The following is a 20,004-nucleotide window of genomic DNA, read 5'->3' on the forward strand; positions in this document are numbered from 1 at the left end:
CCCTTGCATACCAGCAATAAGCTTTGTGTTTAAGGCAGGGAGACAGAGCCAACTGTGAGGGCAGAGGGCTAGGAGAAGCTGTTTCTGACACGACTTTGCCCCCAGAAGCACACCTTATACTCCTGGGATGTCTTTTTATGTCCTTGGTGTCTGACTGTCAGTATTGGATGGCAGCTGGCGCAGGGTGGAAGTTTTTGCCTCCACTCTTACCACGGGCAGCTGAGAAAACTGGGGGGAAGATAGCGGGACCAACAGTAAAGACTCTGTGATCCTACGGGCAATGCAAACAGCTGTTTCTGACCCTATGGCCATGGTTAGCTCTGCAGCAGTGCTTATATACAGAGAGAAAAGTGGAAATGGTAGAATGCTGAGGTATCAGTAATACTCATTTTAATCCCAGTTCAAGCTTTACAGGAAGCAAAGGTTTGAAGTGAATAATCAGTGTGCTGCTCAAAGTTACATGGAAGAACACTGGAACACCCAGTTTTTCTACTGGAACCTGCTAAACAAATGTACCAATACGTAAGCACAGGCTTGGGCATTATCACTAAAAGAATTTTCATACTCCAAGCTCATTTCCTTTGGTCAAAAGGTATTCATTGAGAATACTTAGATTCCCACGTCACTTACCTGTAGGGCCCGTCCTTTAGTCTCAATGGGGAGAGTAAATGCAGAAATGGCACACACCACACAGACAGACGAGAAGAGACACAGGGCCCCCAGGAACGATGCACTCATAAGAACCTGCAAAGCACAAGGAATGACTCAATATACTGCATCCCGGTCACTTTTCAACTGATCTTCAGGCCAAAGGGAAATTAAGGATTCATCCCACCAAATACATAAATGAAAGGCTTTGCAGCCATTCTGTAAATTGTGCAATTCTGACATCCTAGATCTAGTATTTATTTGGGCCAAGCTTTTGTAGGCATTTTGTGTGACTCCTCCAGAAGCTGGGCATGATGTTAACATGCACCGGCCAGGTCAGACTGCTCCCTGCACCCACCCCTTGGGCATCATCGGAGCAAACCAATACCTGAGGCAGATGGGAGAGCCGCCTGTTTCCCTACGCCTTCTCATACCAACTCAGCTCGCTTCACCAGTAACCCTCTCCTTTCCTGCAATACCCCTTCTGCTAAAAGTCAACTTGCCCTCTTCAGTCCTGACAGGATGAACCAGGAGGAAGTCTTTTGGGAATAAAGGTAGTGTCTAGGTCCTGCCTTTACTGCCACTTCTATTTTGACACCAAAATTCTTACCACCCCCTGAATAATTCTAAACTAGCTCCACTTCATATCCTTTGCACCAGATTCAAAGTCCAAGATGGTGTGAGACCCTGCTGGGTTCAGTTGAGGTCACAGAACTGTGCTTCACAGCCAGGATCAGGGAGGGAAATCCCCTAGAGGGTGCTGGGCTCTGCTTGCTAGTGGGACTCCAGCAATCTAGCTGGTGTTACTGGATGTTCTTTCAATAAAGTCCTCTATGCCTAAGTTAACCCAAGCCAATTTTTATTGTTAGCAAGCAAGAACTCTTGATACCTAAATTACAAAAATGGCCAAAGAGGAAATGCTGATGGCTAACAGGCACATGAGAAGATGCTCAACATTGCTAATTATCAGGGAAATGCAAATCAAAACCACAGTGAGATGTCTCCTCACACCTGTCAGAATGGCTAGCCTCAAAAAGCTCACAGATAACAGATATTGCCAAGGATGTGGAGAAAGGGGAACTCTTATACACTGTTGATGCAAATATAAGTTGGTACCACCACTGTGGAAAACAGTATCAAGATTTCTCAGATAACTAAAAATAGGACTACCATATGACACAGCAATGTATTTTTGATATATACCCAAAACAAAAACCACCACCAAACAAGTGAAAAATACTAAAAAATCATCTGGGAAACTTGGTAGAAATGAGTCTTTTCAGGCCCCACTCCAGATTCACTGTATTAAAAACAAAGATCTGTAAATCTCTACTTCTAATGATCAGCATACACCAGGTACAAAGAGGGATATTACACAATGATAAAAGATTTAGTCCAACAAGGCAACACTCCTAAAGGCTTATACACCGAAGAGCTTCAGATTACATCCTTTCAGTAAAAACTGAAAAAGCCACTGTGGTGGTGTTTTAGTAAAAACCATTCCACAGTTGACAGAACTGCTAGACAGAAGATCAGCAAGGATAAAAACCTTTATAACACCATCAACCAACAGGAGTTCATTCACACTTATAGAACACCCCACCTAACAGCAGAATACATATTCTTTTCTAACCATGGAACATTCACCAAGACAGACCTCATTCCGGGCCATAAAATTAACCTCTAAGGATTTAGAAGAACTGAAACCATAGAATGTGTTCTCTGACTAAAATGCTATCAAAGTTAGAAATAACAAATATAACAGCAAAATTTCCAAACTCCTAAATAATCCATGCATCAAAACATCAAGAAAAATAAAAAGTAACATTGAGGGGAATGAAAATACAGCATATTAAGTTTGTTGGACACAGCTAATAGGAATAAAAGTATTTAGAAATAAACTTAAGAAATGTGTAAGACATAAAGAAGACTAAAACTTTACTAAGGGACATGAAAACTAAATTTGTTCTTAGATAGAAAAATAGTATTGTTTCTAAAAATAGTTCTCAAGGTAATCTGTAGTAACTCTAATGGATCTCAAGTAAAATCCCAGTAGGATTTTTGAGTCAATTTGGAGGGGAAAAAAAAAAGTTGATTCTAATCATTAACATGTTTAAAAAGCTCAAGAAACTTCTGAAAACATTGTACGGGTAAGGGAATCTTGAGGAGGTGATTAACCCAAGAGCCACTAAACAAAGTTCTAATCATTAGCAATATGATGATGCCAAAATAGATCAGTAAAGCAGTGAGTCACAAAATAGATCCAAGTATATGGAAATTGAATTGCTACAGTAGGAGCACATGAATCAATTGAAGCAGACAAATGCTTAAGGACCAGGAAAGACAGCTAAGCATGGTGTTGCTTTTTAAAGCTGGATCTTTACCTCAGGGCTTAAGCATTAGTAAACTGTAAATAAATCAAAGAAATTAATGTTTTATTTTTTTTTAAATTAATGTTTTAGATGAAACACTGAAAGGCTTTGCTGTTTTAGAAATGTTTTTAGAAATATGGCTTAGTTGGTGCTGAAGGCCATTGAACATGACCCAAAACACTAACTCTTTAGGTGAAAATAACTGGTAGGTTGACAACAAAAAGTTTTAAATTTTATATGCCAAAAACTTGACTAGTAACTAGTAACATAACATCTTAAGGCACACCATGAACAAGGGAAAAATATCTGTAGTATAAAAAATAGTTCATGGCCTGCAGAAATTCTGCAAGTCACATAAATAAGAAACACACACACACACAAAAAAAATGGATAATAAACAGAGGATAGATGCTCACCCTTACTAGTAACAAAGTACACATTAAGATAGCATATAATTTATTGTCCACCAATATCAAATAAGGTTAAAAAGGGGGTTTGGCAGTGGTCTGTGACAACCTAGAGGGGTGGAATGAGGCAGGAGATGGGAAGAGAGTTCAGGAGAGAGGGCAATATGTATACCTGTGGCTGATTCATGTTAATATATGGCAGAGGCCAAGACAATATTGTAAAGAAATTATCCTCCAATTAAAAAAATAGAAGCAAAAGCTTTTAAGTTTCATTAGGTCCCATTTGTTTAGTTTTGCTTTTATTTCCAATATTCTGGGAGGTGGGTCATAGAGGATCTTGCTGTGATTTATGTCGGAGAGTGTTTTGCCTATGTTCTCCTCTAGGAGTTTTATAGTTTCTGGTCTTACATTTAGATCTTTAATCCATTTTGAGTTTATTTTTGTGTATGGTGTTAGAAAGTGTTCTAGTTTCATTCTTTTACAAGTGGTTGACCAGTTTTCCCAGCACCACTTGTTAAAGAGGTTGTCTTTTTTCCATTGTATATCCTTGCCTCCTTTGTCAAAGATAAGGTGTCCATAGGTTCGTGGATTTATCTCTGGGCTTTCTATTCTGTTCCATTGATCTATATTTCTGTCTTTGTGCCAGTACCATACTGTCTTGATGACTGTGGCTTTGTAGTAGAGTCTGAAGTCAGGCAGGTTGATTCCTCCAGTTCCATTCTTCTTTCTCAAGATTATTTTGGCTATTCGAGGTTTTTTGTATTTCCATACAAATTGTGAAATTCTTTGGTCTAGTTCTGAAACTATAAGCAAGGTGAAAAGACAGCCCTCAGATTGGGAGAAAATAATAGCAAATGAAGCAACAGACAAAGGATTAATCTCAAAAATATACAAGCAACTCCTGCAGCTCAATTCCAGAAAAATAAATGACCCAATCAAAAAATGGGCCAAAGAACTAAACAGACATTTCTCCAAAGAAGACATACAGATGGCTAACAAACACATGAAAAGATGCTCAACATCACTCATTATTAGAGAAATGCAAATCAAAACCACAATGAGGTACCATTACACGCCAGTCAGGATGGCTGCTATCCAAAAGTCTACAAGCAATAAATGCTGGAGAGGGTGTGGAGAAAAGGGAACCCTCTTACACTGTTGGTGGGAATGCAAACTAGTACAGCCGCTATGGAAAACAGTGTGGAGATTTCTTAAAAAACTGGAAATAGAACTGCCATATGACCCAGCAATCCCACTTCTGGGCATACACACTGAGGAAACCAGATCTGAAAGAGACACGTGCACCCCAATGTTCATAGCAGCACTGTTTATAATAGCCAGGACATGGAAGCAACCTAGATGCCCATCAGCAGATGAATGGATAAGGAAGCTGTGGTACATATACACCATGGAATATTACTCAGCCATTAAAAAGAATTCATTTGAATCAGTCCTAATGAGATGGATGAAGCTGGAGCCCCTTATACAGAGTGAAGTAAGCCAGAAAGATAAAGAACATTACAGCATACTAACACATATATATGGAATTTAGAAAGGTGATAACGATAACCCTATATGCAAAACAGAAAAAGAGACACAGAAATACAGAACAGACTTTTGAACTTTGTGGGAGAATGTGAGGGTGGGATATTTCAAAAGAACAGCATGTATACTATCTATGGTGAAACAGATCACCAGCCCAGGTGGGATGCATGAGACAAGTGCTCCGGCCTGGTGCACTGGGAAGACCCAGAGGAATCGGGTGGAGAGGGAGGTGGGAGGGGGGATCGGGATTGGGAATACATGTAAATCCATGGCTGATTCATATCAATGTATGACAAAACCCACTGGAAAAAAATAAATAAATAAATAAATAAAAAATAGAAGCAAAAAAACACTCAACATGAAAAAAAGGCAGGGAGGGGTTGGTGATGATGGAAAGAAAGAGTGAAGCTTAAAATTGTTACTTATCAAGAGTATATAAATTTTTTAAATGAAAATAATTTGATAAGATTCATTGGAATTAAAATATACACACCCTTTGACCTAAAAATTATTCAGGAGGCTTTTCCAACATAAGAACACTCTTCCTTAAACATACTCTATGGTCACTCCCACATGACTCTGCCCTATTGTAAATGCCCTCCCTAACCACCTTACACCTTATCAGAGAAAAATAAACAATCTGATCACATGAACCACAGCCTTGTCTAACTCAATGAAACTACGACCCATGCCATGTAGGGCCACCTAAGATGGATGGGCCATGATGGAGAGTTCTGACAAAACATGGTCCACTGGAGAAGGGAAAGGCAAACCACTTCAGTATTCTTGCCTTGAGAACCCCATGTACACTACGAAAAAGCAAAAATATAGAACACTGAAAGATGAACTCCCCAGGTCGGTAGGTGCCCAACATGCTACTGGAGATCAGTGGAGAAATAACTCCAGAAAGAATGAAGAGACAGAGCCAAAGCAAAAACAAAACCCAGTTGTGGATGTGACTGGTGATGGAAGTAAGCCCGAGGCTGTAAAGAGCAATATTGCATAGGAATCTGGAATGTTAGGTCCATGAATCAAGGCAAATTGGAAGTGGTCAAACAGGAGATGGCAAAAGTGAACATCGACATTTTACGAATCAGCAAATTTAAATAGACTGGAATGGGTGAATTTAACTCAGATGACCATTATATCTACTATTATGGGCAAGAATCCCTTAGAAGAAATGGAGTAGCTATCATAGTCAATAGAAGAGTCTGAAATGCAGTATTTGGATGCAATCTCAAAAACAACAGAATGATCTCTGTTTCCAAGGCAAAACATTCAGTATCACAGTAATCCAAGTCTATGCCCCGACCAGTAATGCTGAAGAAGCTGAAGTTGAACAGTTCTATGAAGACCTACAAGACCTTTTAGAACTAACACCCCCAAAAAGATGTCCTTTTCATTATAGGGGACTGGAATACAAAAGCAGGAAGTCAAGAAATACCTGGAGTAACAGGCAAATTTGGCCTTGGAGTACAGAATGAAGCAAGGCAAAGGCTAACAGAGTTTTTCCAAGAAAACACACTGGACATAACAAACAGCCTCTTCCAACAACACAAGAGAAGACTCTACACATGGACATCACCAGATGGTCAATACCAAAATCAGATTGATTATATTCTTTGCAGCCAAAGATAGAGAAGCTCTATACAGTCAGCAAAAACAAGATGAGGAGCTGACTGTGGCTCAAGATCATGAACTCCTTATTGCAAAATTCAGGCTTGAATTGAAGAAAGTAGGGAAAACCACTAGATCACTCAGGTATGACCTAAATCAAACCCCTTACAACTATACAGTGAAGTGACAAATAGATTCAAGGGATTAGATCTGATAGACAGAGAGCCTGAAGATCTATGGATGCAGGTTCGTGACACTGTACAGGAGGCAGTGATCAAGACCATCCTCAAGAAAAAGAAATGCAAAAAGGCAAAATGGTTGTCTGAGGAGACCTTACAAATAGCTGTGAAAAGAAGAGAAGCCAAAGGCAAAGGAGAAAAGGAAAGATATACCCATTTGAATGCAGAGTTCCAAAGAATAGCAAGGAGAGAGAAGAAAGCCTTTCTCAGTGATCAATGCAAAGAAGAAGAGGAAAACAATAGAATAGGAAAGACTAGGGATCTCTTCAAGGAAATTAGAGATACCAAGGGACCATTTCATGCAAAGATGGGCTCAATAAAGGACAGAAATGGTATGGATCTAACAGAAGCAGAAAATATTAAGAAGAGGTGGCAAGAATACACAGAAGAACTGTACAAAAAAGATCTTCATGATCCAGATAATCATAATGCTGTGATCATTCACCTAGAGCCAGACATCCTGGAATGAGAAGTGAAGTGGGCCTTAGAAAGCATAACTACTAACAAAGCTAGTGAAGGTGATGGAATTCCAGCTGAGCTATTTCAAATCGATTTCTAAAAGATGATGCTGTGAAAGTGCTGCACTCAATATGCCATCAAACTTGGAAGACTCAGCAGTGGCCACAGGACTGGAAAAGGTCAGTCTTCATTCCAATCCCAAAGAAAGGCAATGCCAAAGAATGCTCAAACTACCACACAATTGCACTCATCTCACATGCTAGCAAAGTAATGCTCAAAATTCTCCAAGCCAGGCTTCAACAGTACATGAACCATGAACTTCCAGATGTTCAAGCTGGATTTCGAAAAGGCAGCGGAACCAGAGATCAAATTGCCAACATCCATTGGATCATCAAAAAAGCAAGAAAGTTCCAGAAAAACATCTGCTTTATTGACTATGCCAAAGCCTTTGTGTGGATCACAACAAACTGTGGGAAATTCTTCAAGAGATGGGAATACCAGACCACCTGACCTGCCTCCTGAGAAATCTGTATGCAGGTCAAGAAGCAATAGTTAGAACTGAACATGGAACAACAAACTGGTTCCAAATAGGAAGAGGAGTACATCAAGGCTGTTTATTGTCACCATGCTTATTTAACTTATATGCAGGGTACATCTTGAGAAATACTGGGCTGGAGGAAGCACAAGGTGGAATCAAGATTGCCCAGAGAAATATCAATAACCTCAGATATGCAGATGACACCACTCTTATGGCAGAAGGTGAAGAAGAACTGAAGAGCCTCTCAATGAAAGTGAAAGGAGTATGAAAAAGTTGGCTTAAAGCTCAACATTCAGAAAACTAAGATCATGGCATCCAATCCCATCACTTCATGGCAAATAGATGGGGAAACAGTGCAAACAGTTGCAAACTTTGTTCTTGGGGGCTCCAAAATCACTGCAGATGGTGACTGCAGCCATGAAATTAAAAGATGCTTGTTCCTTGGAAGAAAAGCTATGACCAAGCTAGACAGCTTATTAAGAAGCAGAGACATTACTTTGTCAACTAAGTTCTGTCTAGTTAAAACTGTGGTTTATCCAGTAGTCATGTATGGATGTGAGAGTTGGACTATAAAGAGAGCTGAGCACTGAAGAATTGATGCTTTTGAACTGTGGTGTTGGAGAAGACTCTTGGGAGTCCCTTGGACTGCAAGGAGATCCAACCAGTCCATCCTAAAGGAAATCAGTCCTGAATATTCATTGAAAGGACTGATGCTGAAGGTGAAACTCTAATACTTTGGCCACCTGATGCGAAGAGCTGACTCATTTGAAAAGACCCTGATGCTGGGAAGGATTGAAGGCAGGAAGAGAAGGGGACAACAGAGGATGAGATCATTGCATAGCATCACCGACTCCTTGGACAAGAGGTTAAGTAAACTCTAGGAGTTGGTAATGGACAGGGAGGCCTGGCTTGCTGCAGTCCTTAGTGTCGCAAAGAGTCAGACATGACTGAGTGACTTTACTGAACCACCCTACACACCAGACCACCCCCACCACCACCTCCTTCCTCCATTGCGTATGTGTTTTTATATATATATATATATTGAATATATTAGCAAACTGTCTCTTGCCTATTCTCCACTAGAATATCACTTCAAAGAATCTGAGGCAGTTTTTACGATATTTGGAACATAAAAGAGCTCAATGACTAACACGGTTGCACAAGAACAAAGGTTTGCATGATGTTGAGTGGTCCCATTGTTTGTAAAAGCAGAAAGAAATAACATTAGAGACAACTTCTTCATCACCAAGGTAATGGTCATCTAATTATGCACATCTCTGCAATGGAAGGCTACACATCTACATAAAATAATGAAGTTGATTACACATACTCACATAAAACAATCATTAATGCTGAAAAGACAGTTGCAGTATGTAGATATGTGTGTAGATGTGTGTGGATAGACTGATGGATGGGCAGCTGTGTATATGTTTGAACATGAACCTGTCTACCTGTGTACTCACAGATGAGGATACATAGTGTAAAGAGGAGTCTGACTCTACTTCATGACAGCTGACAACCATTAAGCCTCACCCTTCCCTCTTCCCTTGTACTCTAACTTCTAAACAAACTGAACAGAAAGACTGGATGCTTCATCTTTGGTGCTGACAGGAGATTCAAGCCACACAAGCCCCTGACCTCACACAGGAACCCTCAAATCTGGCTGCAAGAAAAACTCCAACCAGTCTCCTTGCCTGCTCTCCCAGAGACCTCAACTATGTAACTAAGCAATAAACCTTTCATACCTTCTTGGTATATGTGTGTGTGTGATCAGTCTTGACATCCAACCCAAAATATTTGTTTGGGGGGCAGAGTTGGGGAGGGGGGCAGTTCCATCTGTCTCTGCAGGTGACCATGACAGGTAGACATGTAGAAAGATGTAGATATTTTTGACATACTTCTATCTACATATATGTAATAAGTTTATAGATACACACATACAAAACTGGTATAAGAACAGATAAAAGAGATAATATATCCATTAAAAAGACATCTGAAAGAATACACCCCAAACTGTTAAGAGATAACAGCAGTTATCTCTAGTGACAGAATTACAGAGAATTTTTCTTTTCTCAGTTACACATTTTTGTATTTGAAATTTTACAAGCAGATAGGGGTCTCAGTGCTAGAGTCCTGCAGTCCGTGGTTGAGGATTTTGGTCTTTATCACTGAGGAAAGGCAAGGGCAAATGATAAAGGGTTTGAAGTGTGAGAACAATGTAAGATCTGCGCAGATGCGGGGAGGGTACGAAGGCGAGTAAGAGCCTGGAGAGGAGCCGGGCCGGCTGCTGTACCCGCCGTCCGGTGAAGGCGACGGGAGGCCAAACCACAGTGGTGCTGGTGGAAAAGGAGAAAAGGCTAAGAACTTCGCGTCTATCAGGATGTAAAATCCAATGGTTTGGGGACTGGCTACGACAATGAGAGAGAATGGAGCAGAGGACAGTTTTCAGGTTGGACACAGATGCCATGCACTGATGGAAACTGTGAAGAGGAGTGGATCTGGGGAGAAATGTTACGATTTTAATATTGGCCGTGGTGAATTTAAGATGAGCTTGAGACATTCGAGCAGAAATGTTGAGGGGGCAACTGGATGTGTGAACGTGCAGCTCAGAGGAAAGCCCTGATCTGGAGATATAAAGTTGGGTGTCATGAGCATATGGTTGGTAATTAAAATCACAAAAATGGGTGAAATCACCTAAGTAGACAGTAAAAACATGAAAAGATGAGGGTCCAATGTTGAGCAATAAGATTTCTCAATAATAAACTGCAGAGGAAACAAACAAAAAATAAAATAAAATAAAATAAACTGCAGAGGAGGGGTACCATGGATTCAGAAAGAGCAGCAGAGATGCAAGAGAAAGACTGCAAGGTGACGGATGCCAGGGAAGGGGAGAGCATGAGGGTGTGGCCATCAGAATCTAATGAGAGGGAGCCATCCCACGAGATGGAGGATTAAAAGACAATTGTATTTAGAGATGTGAAGCCAGAGAAACCATAGCAGGAAGCATTTTGGTGGAGTCAGGATGGTTGCAGCCAGGTTGGGACAGGAGGAGTGAGTAGGGGGAAAGAAATGAATACAGTGAAGAGAAAGAACTCTTTTAAGTAGCGTGGCTGCAGAGAAGAGAAAGTGAGTTTTACAGTCTGCAAGCTGTGGAATCTTAACATGCTGACCAAAAGATTCAATATGGAGGGATAGATTGGAATCACATGACACATATAATGATAAACCTGAAAAACTCATGAGAATCAAATGAAAACCCATTGGAATGAGTTCAGTAAGCTGTCTGTTTGAAAATCCATAGACAAAAAACTTAATTGCCTCTCTAACTACAAATAACTAATTAAAGTGTTAGGCTAGAAATTATAATGAAAAAAAAGATCATCTATTTGCAATAATAATGAAAAGCCTTAAAATGCCTAAGAATAAACATAACAAGATGTACACGATCTATTTGAAGAAAACAATAAAATCCCAGCAAGGAACATGGAATAAATGGAGAGAAAAACCTTGTTTTTACATGGGAAGACAACATTAAGAGAAAAAAATCAAATTTTCCTAAATTAACTGATACATTTAATGAATTAACAATTAGAATCTTAATAGGATTTGGGCAGAAAAACGAGGCATATTGCAAATAAATGATTCTAAAGGTTATCTGAGAAAGAATAGCCTTGAGGTGGGGCTTACACAGCCAAATTTGAAAATATACTATAAACCCCTTTTGACTAATGAAAAGAATATGACAATGATTAAATCAGACAGATCAATGGACTAAAATAGCAAAGCTAGAAATAGACCAAGTAATTGTGGGAATATAAGCAGACAGTTCTAATCCATAAGTAAAAAAGAGGGTATTCAATAAATAGTGTAGGGACAACTGGGCTGACATTCAGGAAATCATAAAGTTGTTTCCTGCATTTGACTTCACACTTTGATACTATGATGGCCTGAAAGAGGGCACATCAGATCGGGGATTTCTGGGTTAGAATCTGGGATACATACCACTTTGTGAAAATGAAGTTGTAGACTTAGTGATTTGAACACTTTTACACGTATGTTATGGGGGCTTCAAAGGTGGCTCAGTGGTAAAAGAATCTGCCTGCCAATGCAGGAGATACAGGTTAGATCCCTGGGTCAGGAAGATCCCCTAGAGGAGGGCATGGCAACCCACTGCAGTATTCTTGCCTGGAGAATCCCATGGACAGAGGAGCCAGGCGAGCTACAGTCCATGGGGTCACAGAGAGTCAGACATGACTGAGCACATGTAAGGATGTTCAGTTCAGTTCAGTCGCTCAGTGTCCGACTCTTTGCAACCCCATGGACTGCAGCACGCTAGGCCTCCCTGTCCATCACCAACTCCCAGAGTTTACTCAAACTCATGCCCATTGAGTTGGTGATGCCATCCAACCATCTCATCCTCTGTCATCCCCTTCTCCTCCTGCCCCCAACCCCTCCCAGCATCAGGGTCTTTTCCAATGAGTCAGCTCTTCGCATCAGGTAGCCAAAGTATTGGAGTTTCAGCTTCAACATCAGTCCTTCCAATGAATATTCAGGACTAATTTCCTTTAGGATGGACTGGTTGGGTCTCCTTCCAGTCCAAGGGACTCTCAAGAGTCTTCTCCAACATTGCAGTTCAAAAGCATCAATTCTTCGGCACTCAGCTTTCTTTACAGTCCAACTCTCACATCCATACATGACCACTGGATAAACCATAGCCTTGACTAGACGGACCTTTACTGGCAAAGTAATGTCTCTGCTTTTTAATATGCTCTCTAGGTTGGTCATAACTTTCCTTCCAAGGAGTAAGCGTCTTTTAATTTCATGGCTGCAGTCACCATCTGCAGTGATTTTGGAGCCCAAGAAAATAAAGTCTGCCACTGTTTATACTGTTTCCCCATCTATTTGCCATGAAGTGATGGGACCAAATGCCATAATCTTAGTTTTCTGAATGTTGAGCTTTAAGTCAATTTTTTCACTTTCCTCTTTCACTTTCATCAAGAGGCTCTTTAATTCTTCACTTTCTGCCATAAGGGTGGTGTCATCTGCATATCTGAGGTTATTGATATTTCTCTGGGCAATCTTGATTCTAGCTTGTGCTTCCTCCAGCCCAGCATTTCTCATGATGTACTCTGCATATAAGTTAAATAAGCACAATGACAATATACAGCCTTGATGTACTCCTCTTCCTATTTGGATCCAGTCTGTGTTCCATGTCCAGTTCTAACTGTTGCTTCCTAACCTGCATACGAATTTCTCAAGAGGCAGGTCAGGTGGTCTGGTATTCCCATCTCTTGAAGAAATTTCCACAGTTTGTTGTGATCCACACAAAGGCTTTGGCATAGTCAATAAAGCAGATGTTTTTCTGGAACTTTCTTGCTTTATCGATGATCCAGCAGATGTTGGCAATTTGATCTCTGGTTCCTCTGCCTTTTCTAAAACCAGCTTGAACATCTGGAAGTTCATATTTCACATATTGTTATACTTCAATAAAAAGTTTAGAGACTTCCCCGGAAGTACAGAGGTTAAGACTCGTGCTTTGACTGCAGGGGGCACAGGTTTGATCCCTGGTGGGGAACTAAGATCCCACATGCCATGCAATGCAGCAAAAAAAAAATTTTTTAAGCTTACTCACCCTTTCTCCCAAAAAACACAAGGCCAAAGAAAGACTGGAAGAAAAGAGATGTGTATCTTTATCATTCTAATAACAGAACCCAGACACTGTAAGTAAAAATATTGATATATTTGAGTGCCTATGAACTTTAAGTTCCTGTACAAAGAAAGGGGAGCATAAATAGGAGTGAAAGACAAATGAAAAATTGGAGGGAATATCTGCAGTATATCAGAAAAGTAACTAAAATACTTTATAGGTATGAAGGACTGTCACAAATCAATGTTTTAAAACTGAATTTAAGATAGACAAGGAGTCAGCAAGCTAAAGTAGATACCCAATTAAAATATGAAAGGAACATTCAGTTTCATTCCTAATTGAAGCAATATGAATTATAATAACAAAGGGATATCATTTATTGTTGGTAAGGTTGGCAAAGATGAAAAAAATGAACAAAACCAGTTGACAAGTATGTGAAACAGTGGGGCCTACCATTTTGGCACAATCTTCCTAAAGAGAATTTTAGCACAGTGTATCAAAATGGAGAATGAGCAGACCCCCTGACCTACCAATCCAATTTCTAAGAATGATCCTAAAGAGGTAATTGCATAGTTGGATAAAAATGTAAGAACAAGGATACTTATAACTGTAGTTTATAATAGATATCAAATAGTCTAGACATTTATACAGAACTGATAAAGTGATTTAAAGTAACATTTGGAGTACACATATGACATTTTTCAGCATGAAAAAGGGCTTGAATTTTATTTTCATTGGCATGAAAAATGACTGTAACATATTGTTGCATGCCAAAAGCAGGCTATTAAAAGTTGATGAAGGTTTGGGTTCAAGATGAACTCACCTCCTCTCATGGACGCACTGAGTCTACAACTACATACAAAACAATATCCTAAAACTAGCTTAAAACTCCTACACATCAAGCAAAGAAAAAAACCCACATCAAATGGGTAGGACAGGCTGAGACACAATCTTACCATGAACCCTCCCCCAGTTCATGCTTAGTTGCTCAGTCGTGTCCGACGGTGACCCTTTGAACTGTAGCCTACCAGGCTCCTCTGTCCATAGGATTTCCCAAGCAAGATAAGAGGAGAAGTCACAAGTTTGAGCTTCTCCATGAGGAGTGATGGGTTTGAACCCCACATCTGGCACCACAGCTTTTAAGACCAGCACCTGAGAGATGAGCCCCCAAAACATCTAGTTTTGAAAGTCAACAGGGCTTGCATCCATGAGGCGCATGAGACCGGGTTATCATAAACCGAGCACTGTTCTTGGAGTGCTCCCAAGGACTACCTAGCTATTCACCCAAAGCTCACACAGAGGTAATTTAACAACATCCATCCAGGAGCCTACTCTACAAAGATACTCCGTAAACATGGAGGCTGGCAGGTCCCATCTCTGCGCTTTCTCTCTGTCTTGTTCCAGATCACTGGTATCTCCCAGAAAGGAGCTTGTGTACATGTACCGTGTCCCAATTTTGTGGCTACTGCCCAGGGGACAGCCCTTGATTGCCTGGCTCTGGTGGCCAGCAGAGTTTGTTTCTATGTCCCACAAGATTATAACAAGCAGAGAAAGAGTTCTTAACTGCCTACACTCCCGGGCACAGCTGCAGAGACTCAGCAGACTGAAACCTCTTTCTGGAAAGAGGCCTGTTAGTGTATCTTCATCGCTGCAACCTGAGCAGCAGGCTTCCAATTAAACACACATCTAGGGACCAACTACAATCCCCTCCAGAGACCTAGAGACTGGCTGGCACATCTTCCTGCTCTCCCTCTGCCCACTCCAAAAGTAATAAAAATAAATAAATAACTACAATAATGTGTTAATGGATACACAAGACAGAAATACACACACTGTCATATCAAAAACAAAATGTGGGTGGGACTAAAAATGTAGTGCTTTGGAAAGCACTTGAACTTAAATCACTATCAAACAAAGATCGGTTGTTGTATCTCTCAGATGTCTTATGTAAGCCTCACAGTAGCACAAAGCAAAAAAGGTATTCCATGCTAATGGAAAAACCAAAGCTAGGATAGCTATACTCTTATCAGACAAAAAAGGAAGTCACAAAGAAGGTCATTACATGATAATAAAGGTGTCAGTCCTATGAGAGGATATAACATCTTAAATACTCAAGCACCTGATACAGGAATACCTAAATATACAAAGCAAATGCTAACAGATCTAAAAGGAGAAATAGATGGCAATACAGAAATAGTAGGGGACTTTAATACCCATATCCAATGAATGAATAATACCCATATCCAAAATATAAAAAGAACTCATACAACTCAATAACAAAAAAAAATTCAATTTAAAAATGTAAAGAGGATCTGATAGACCTTTTTCCAAAGATGACATACAGATGGCCAACAAGTATATAAAAATATACCCAACATTACTAATCACCAAAGAAATGCAAGTTAAAACCACAGTGAGATATCACCCCATACATGTTAGAATGACTAGTATCAAAAAGGCAAGAGATCACAGGATGTGGAGAAAAGGGAATACTTTTGAACTTTAACACCCTACATTCACCAATGGTGGGGCTACAAATTGACGCAGCCACTATGGAAAACAGTGTAGTAATTCCTCAAAAAAATTAAAAATAGAACTACCATATGATCCAGCAATTCCAGTTCTGGGTATTTATCCAAAAGAAGCAAAAACACTAACTCAAAGAAATATCTACACTCCCATGTTCATTGCAGCATTATTTACAATAGCCAAAATATGGAAACAGCCTAAGGATCCACCGGTGGATGCGTATATAAAGTAAATGCAGTATGTGTGGAATATTACTGAGCCACAAAAAACAAGGAACCTGGGCCCTCCTTGGTGATTCAGTGGTTAAGAACCCACCTGTAAATGTAGGGGACACAAGTTCAATCCCCGGTCTGGGAAGATCCCACATGTTTCAGGGCAACTAAGCCCATGCATCACAACTGCTGAGCCCACATGGTACATCTACCAGTGCCCACGCACCTAGAGCCACTGCTCTGCAACACGAGAAACCACAGCGATGAGAAGCCTCCACACCACAGCAAAGAGTAGCCCGCCACTTGCTGCAACCAGAGAAAGCCTGTGTGCAGCAACAAAGACCCAGAATGGCCAAACAAATAAATAAAGGAGGGAAGGAAGGAATTCCTGGGACTTGGAACAGCGTGTATGGACCTGAAGGGCACAATGCTCAGTGAAATAAGCCAAATAAAGACAAACACTGTATGATCTCCCTTATGTGAAATCAAAAACAAACACTCTCACAGATACTGAGAACACACTGGTAGTTGCCAGTGGCAGGAGGTGAAAGTGAAATGGGTTGTTGTTGTTCAGTCGCTGAGTCATGACTTTGTGACCCCATGGACTGCAGCATGCCAGGCTTCTCTGTCCTTCACTGTCCCCTGGAGTTTGTTCAAACTCATGTTCACTGAGTCAGTGATGCCATCCAACCAGCCATCTCGTCCTCTGTCGTCCCCTTCTCCTCCTGCCTTCAATCTTTCCCAGCATCAGGCTCTTTTCCAATGAATCGGCTCGTCACATCAGTTGGCCAAAGCATGGGAGCTTCAGCATCAGTCCATCCAAGAATATTCAGGGTTGATTTCCTATAGGATTGACTGGTTTGAATCCCTGCCATCCAAGGGACTCTCAAGAGACTTCTCCAGCACCACAGTTCAAAAGAATCAATTTTTCAGTGCTCAGCCTTCTTTATGGTCCAAAACGCACATCCATATGTGACTACTGAAAAAAGGATAGCTTTGACCATATGGACCTTTGTTGGCAAAGTGATATCTCTGCGTTTAATGTTTAGGTTTGTCATAGCTTTTCTTCCATGGAGCAAGCGTCTTTTAATTTCATGGCTGCAGTCACCATCCGCAGTGATTTTGGAGCCCAAGAAAATAAAGTCTCTCACTGTTTCCATTTTTTCCCCACCTATTTGCCATAAAGTGATAGGGCTAGATGCCATGATCTTCGTTTTCTGAATGTTGAGCTTTAAGCCAATTTTTTCACTCTCCTCTTTCACTTTCATCAAGAGGCTCTTTAGTTCTTCTTCACTTTCTGCCATAAGGGTGGTGTCATCTGCATATCTGAGATTATTGATATTTCTTCCAGTAATCTTGATTCCAGCTTGTGCTTCATCCAGCCTAGCATTTCTCATGATGTACTCTGCATATAAGTTAAATAAGCAGGGTGACAATATACAGCCTTGACGTACTCCTTTTCCTATTTGGAACCAGTCTGTTGTTCCATGTCCAGTTCTAACTGTTGCTTCCTAACCTACAAACAGATTTCTCAAGAGGCAGGTCAGGTGGTCTGGTATTCCCTTCTCTTTTAGAATTTTCCACAATTTATTGTGATCCACACAGTCAAAGGCTTTCGAATAGTCAATAAAGCAGAAATACATGTTTTTCTGGAACTCTGTTGCTTTTTCGATGATCCAACAGATGTTGGCAATTTGATCTTTGGTTCCTCTGCCTTTTCTAAATCCAGCTTGAACATCTGGAAGTTCATGGTTCATGTACTGTTGAAGTGTGGCTTGGAGAATTTTGAGCATGACTTTACTAGTGTGTGAGATGAGTGCTATTATGCAGTAGTTTGAGCATTCTTTGGCATTGCCTTTCTTAGGGATTGGAATGAAAACTGACCTTTTCCAGTCCTGTGGCCACTGCTGAGTCTTCCAAATTTGATGGCATATTGAGTGCAGCACTTTCACAGGATCATCTTTTAAGATTTGAAATAGCTCAACTGGAATTCCATCACCTCCACTAGCTTTGTTCATAGTGATGCTTCCTAAGGCCCACTTAACTTCACATTCCAGGATATCTGGCTCCTGCTGAGTGATCACACCATCGTGATTATCTGGGTCATGAAGATCTTTTTTGTACAGTTCTTCTGTGTATTCTTGCCACCTTTTCTTAATATTTTCTGCTTCTTTTAGGTCCATACCATTTCTGTCCTTCACTGAGCCCAACTTCGCATGAAATGTTCCCTTGGTATCTCTAATTTTCTTGAAGAGATCTCTAGTCTTTCCCATTCTATTGTTTTCCTCTATTTCTTTGCACTGATCACTGAGGAAGGCTTTTTTATCTCTCCTTGATATTCTTTGGAACACTTTAAGTCAAAGGCTTTAGAATAGTCAATGAAGCAGAAGTTGTTTTGCTGGAATTCCCTGCTTTCTCTGTGATCAAACAGATGTTGGCCATCTGATCTCTGGTTCCTCTGCCTTTTCTAAATCCAGCTTGTACATCTGGAATTTCTCAATTCACAGACTGTTGAAGCCTAGCTTGAAGGATTTTGAGCATTACCTTGCTAACATGTGAAAAGTGAAGTCGCTCAGTAGTGTCCAACTCTTTGTGAGCCCATGGACTGTAGGCTACCAGGCTTCTCCATCCATGGGATTTTCCAGGCAAGAATACTGGAGTGGGTTGCCATTTCCTTCTCCAGGAGATCTTCCCGACCCAGGGATTGAACCCGAGTATCCTGCATTGTAGGCAGACGCTTTACCATCAGAGCCACCAGGGAAGCCTGCTAGCATGTGAGATGGGAACAACTATACAGTAGTTTGAACATTCTTTGGCACTTCCCTTCTTTGGGGTTGGAATGGGTGAAGGGGATCAAAAGGTACAAACCTCCAGTTGTAAAATAAATAAGTATAGTTCAGCATGGCAACTATAGTTAATACTGTATTACATCTTGAAAGTTACTAGGAGAATAAATCCTAACTGTTCTCATTATAAGAAAAGAAAAACGTATATGTATGGTGATGGGTTTTAAACTGATTGTGAGCATTCGGTAATACATACATATATGGAATCACTATGTTCGTACACCTTAAATTAGTATAACATTATACGTCAATTATACTTCAATTAAAAAGAACATGAGGATGGGATCAAGATGGTGGAGGAGTAAGACATGGAGCTCACCTTATCCCACCAAAACATTAAAAATACATGTACAAGTGAAAGGACTCACCTAGAACATCTGCTGAATTCCAGAAGAAGACCTCAGACTTCCAAAAGGGCAAGAAAACCTCCATTAACCAGGTAGGACAAAAGGAAAAAGATAAAGAAAGGAATTGAGATGGGGCTTGCACCTTATGGAAGGAGCTGTGAAGGAGAAAAGGTTCCTACTCCCTGGGAAGCCCCCTCCATCGTGGGGGAGATCAGCCTGGACCAAGGGGGAGCTTCAGAGCCTTGGAGGAGAGCTCAGAAACTGGTTCATGGAAGGCAAAACTGAGAGCAACCTGCAGAGAAGGTCAGTATTGCTGTCCTGTGCTTCCCAGGCTGAGATGCTCATCTGTCAGTGAAAGTGAGCGCTGGATGCTGAAGCTCAGGCTTCAGGAAGAGGACCGGGGATGGATGAGCAGGGATGGCCTGAAGAGGCTGGACTGTGGCAACTGAGGGTGTACTGTAAAGACGACTGGGCCTGCCATAGAGGCAAAGTGCCATTATTGGGGGACACAAGAGATGAGGGGCAGGACCACCATAAAAGCTTCTTTCCCTGTGAGCATTCTCAGGCAATAGGCTACTACCTACAGGAGCTCCAGGGC

The 20,004-nt window shown here is 40.8% G+C and overlaps 1 protein-coding gene across 1 annotated transcript in view; it reads right to left on the reverse strand.

The window, feature by feature from the left end:
- Nucleotides 1-20,004, reverse strand: part of SVOPL (SVOP like) — an 83,810-nt gene that overhangs the window by 2,139 nt on the left and 61,667 nt on the right. The window contains exon 15 of the mRNA XM_043873435.1: nt 631-744. Within this exon, the coding sequence (XP_043729370.1) occupies nt 631-744 (114 nt within the window). The remainder of the gene's footprint in view (nt 1-630; nt 745-20,004) is intronic.

The sequence above is a fragment of the Cervus elaphus genome, chromosome 18 (assembly GCF_910594005.1).
Source record: "Cervus elaphus chromosome 18, mCerEla1.1, whole genome shotgun sequence".
In the NCBI taxonomy this organism is placed as follows: Eukaryota; Metazoa; Chordata; class Mammalia; order Artiodactyla; family Cervidae; genus Cervus; species Cervus elaphus.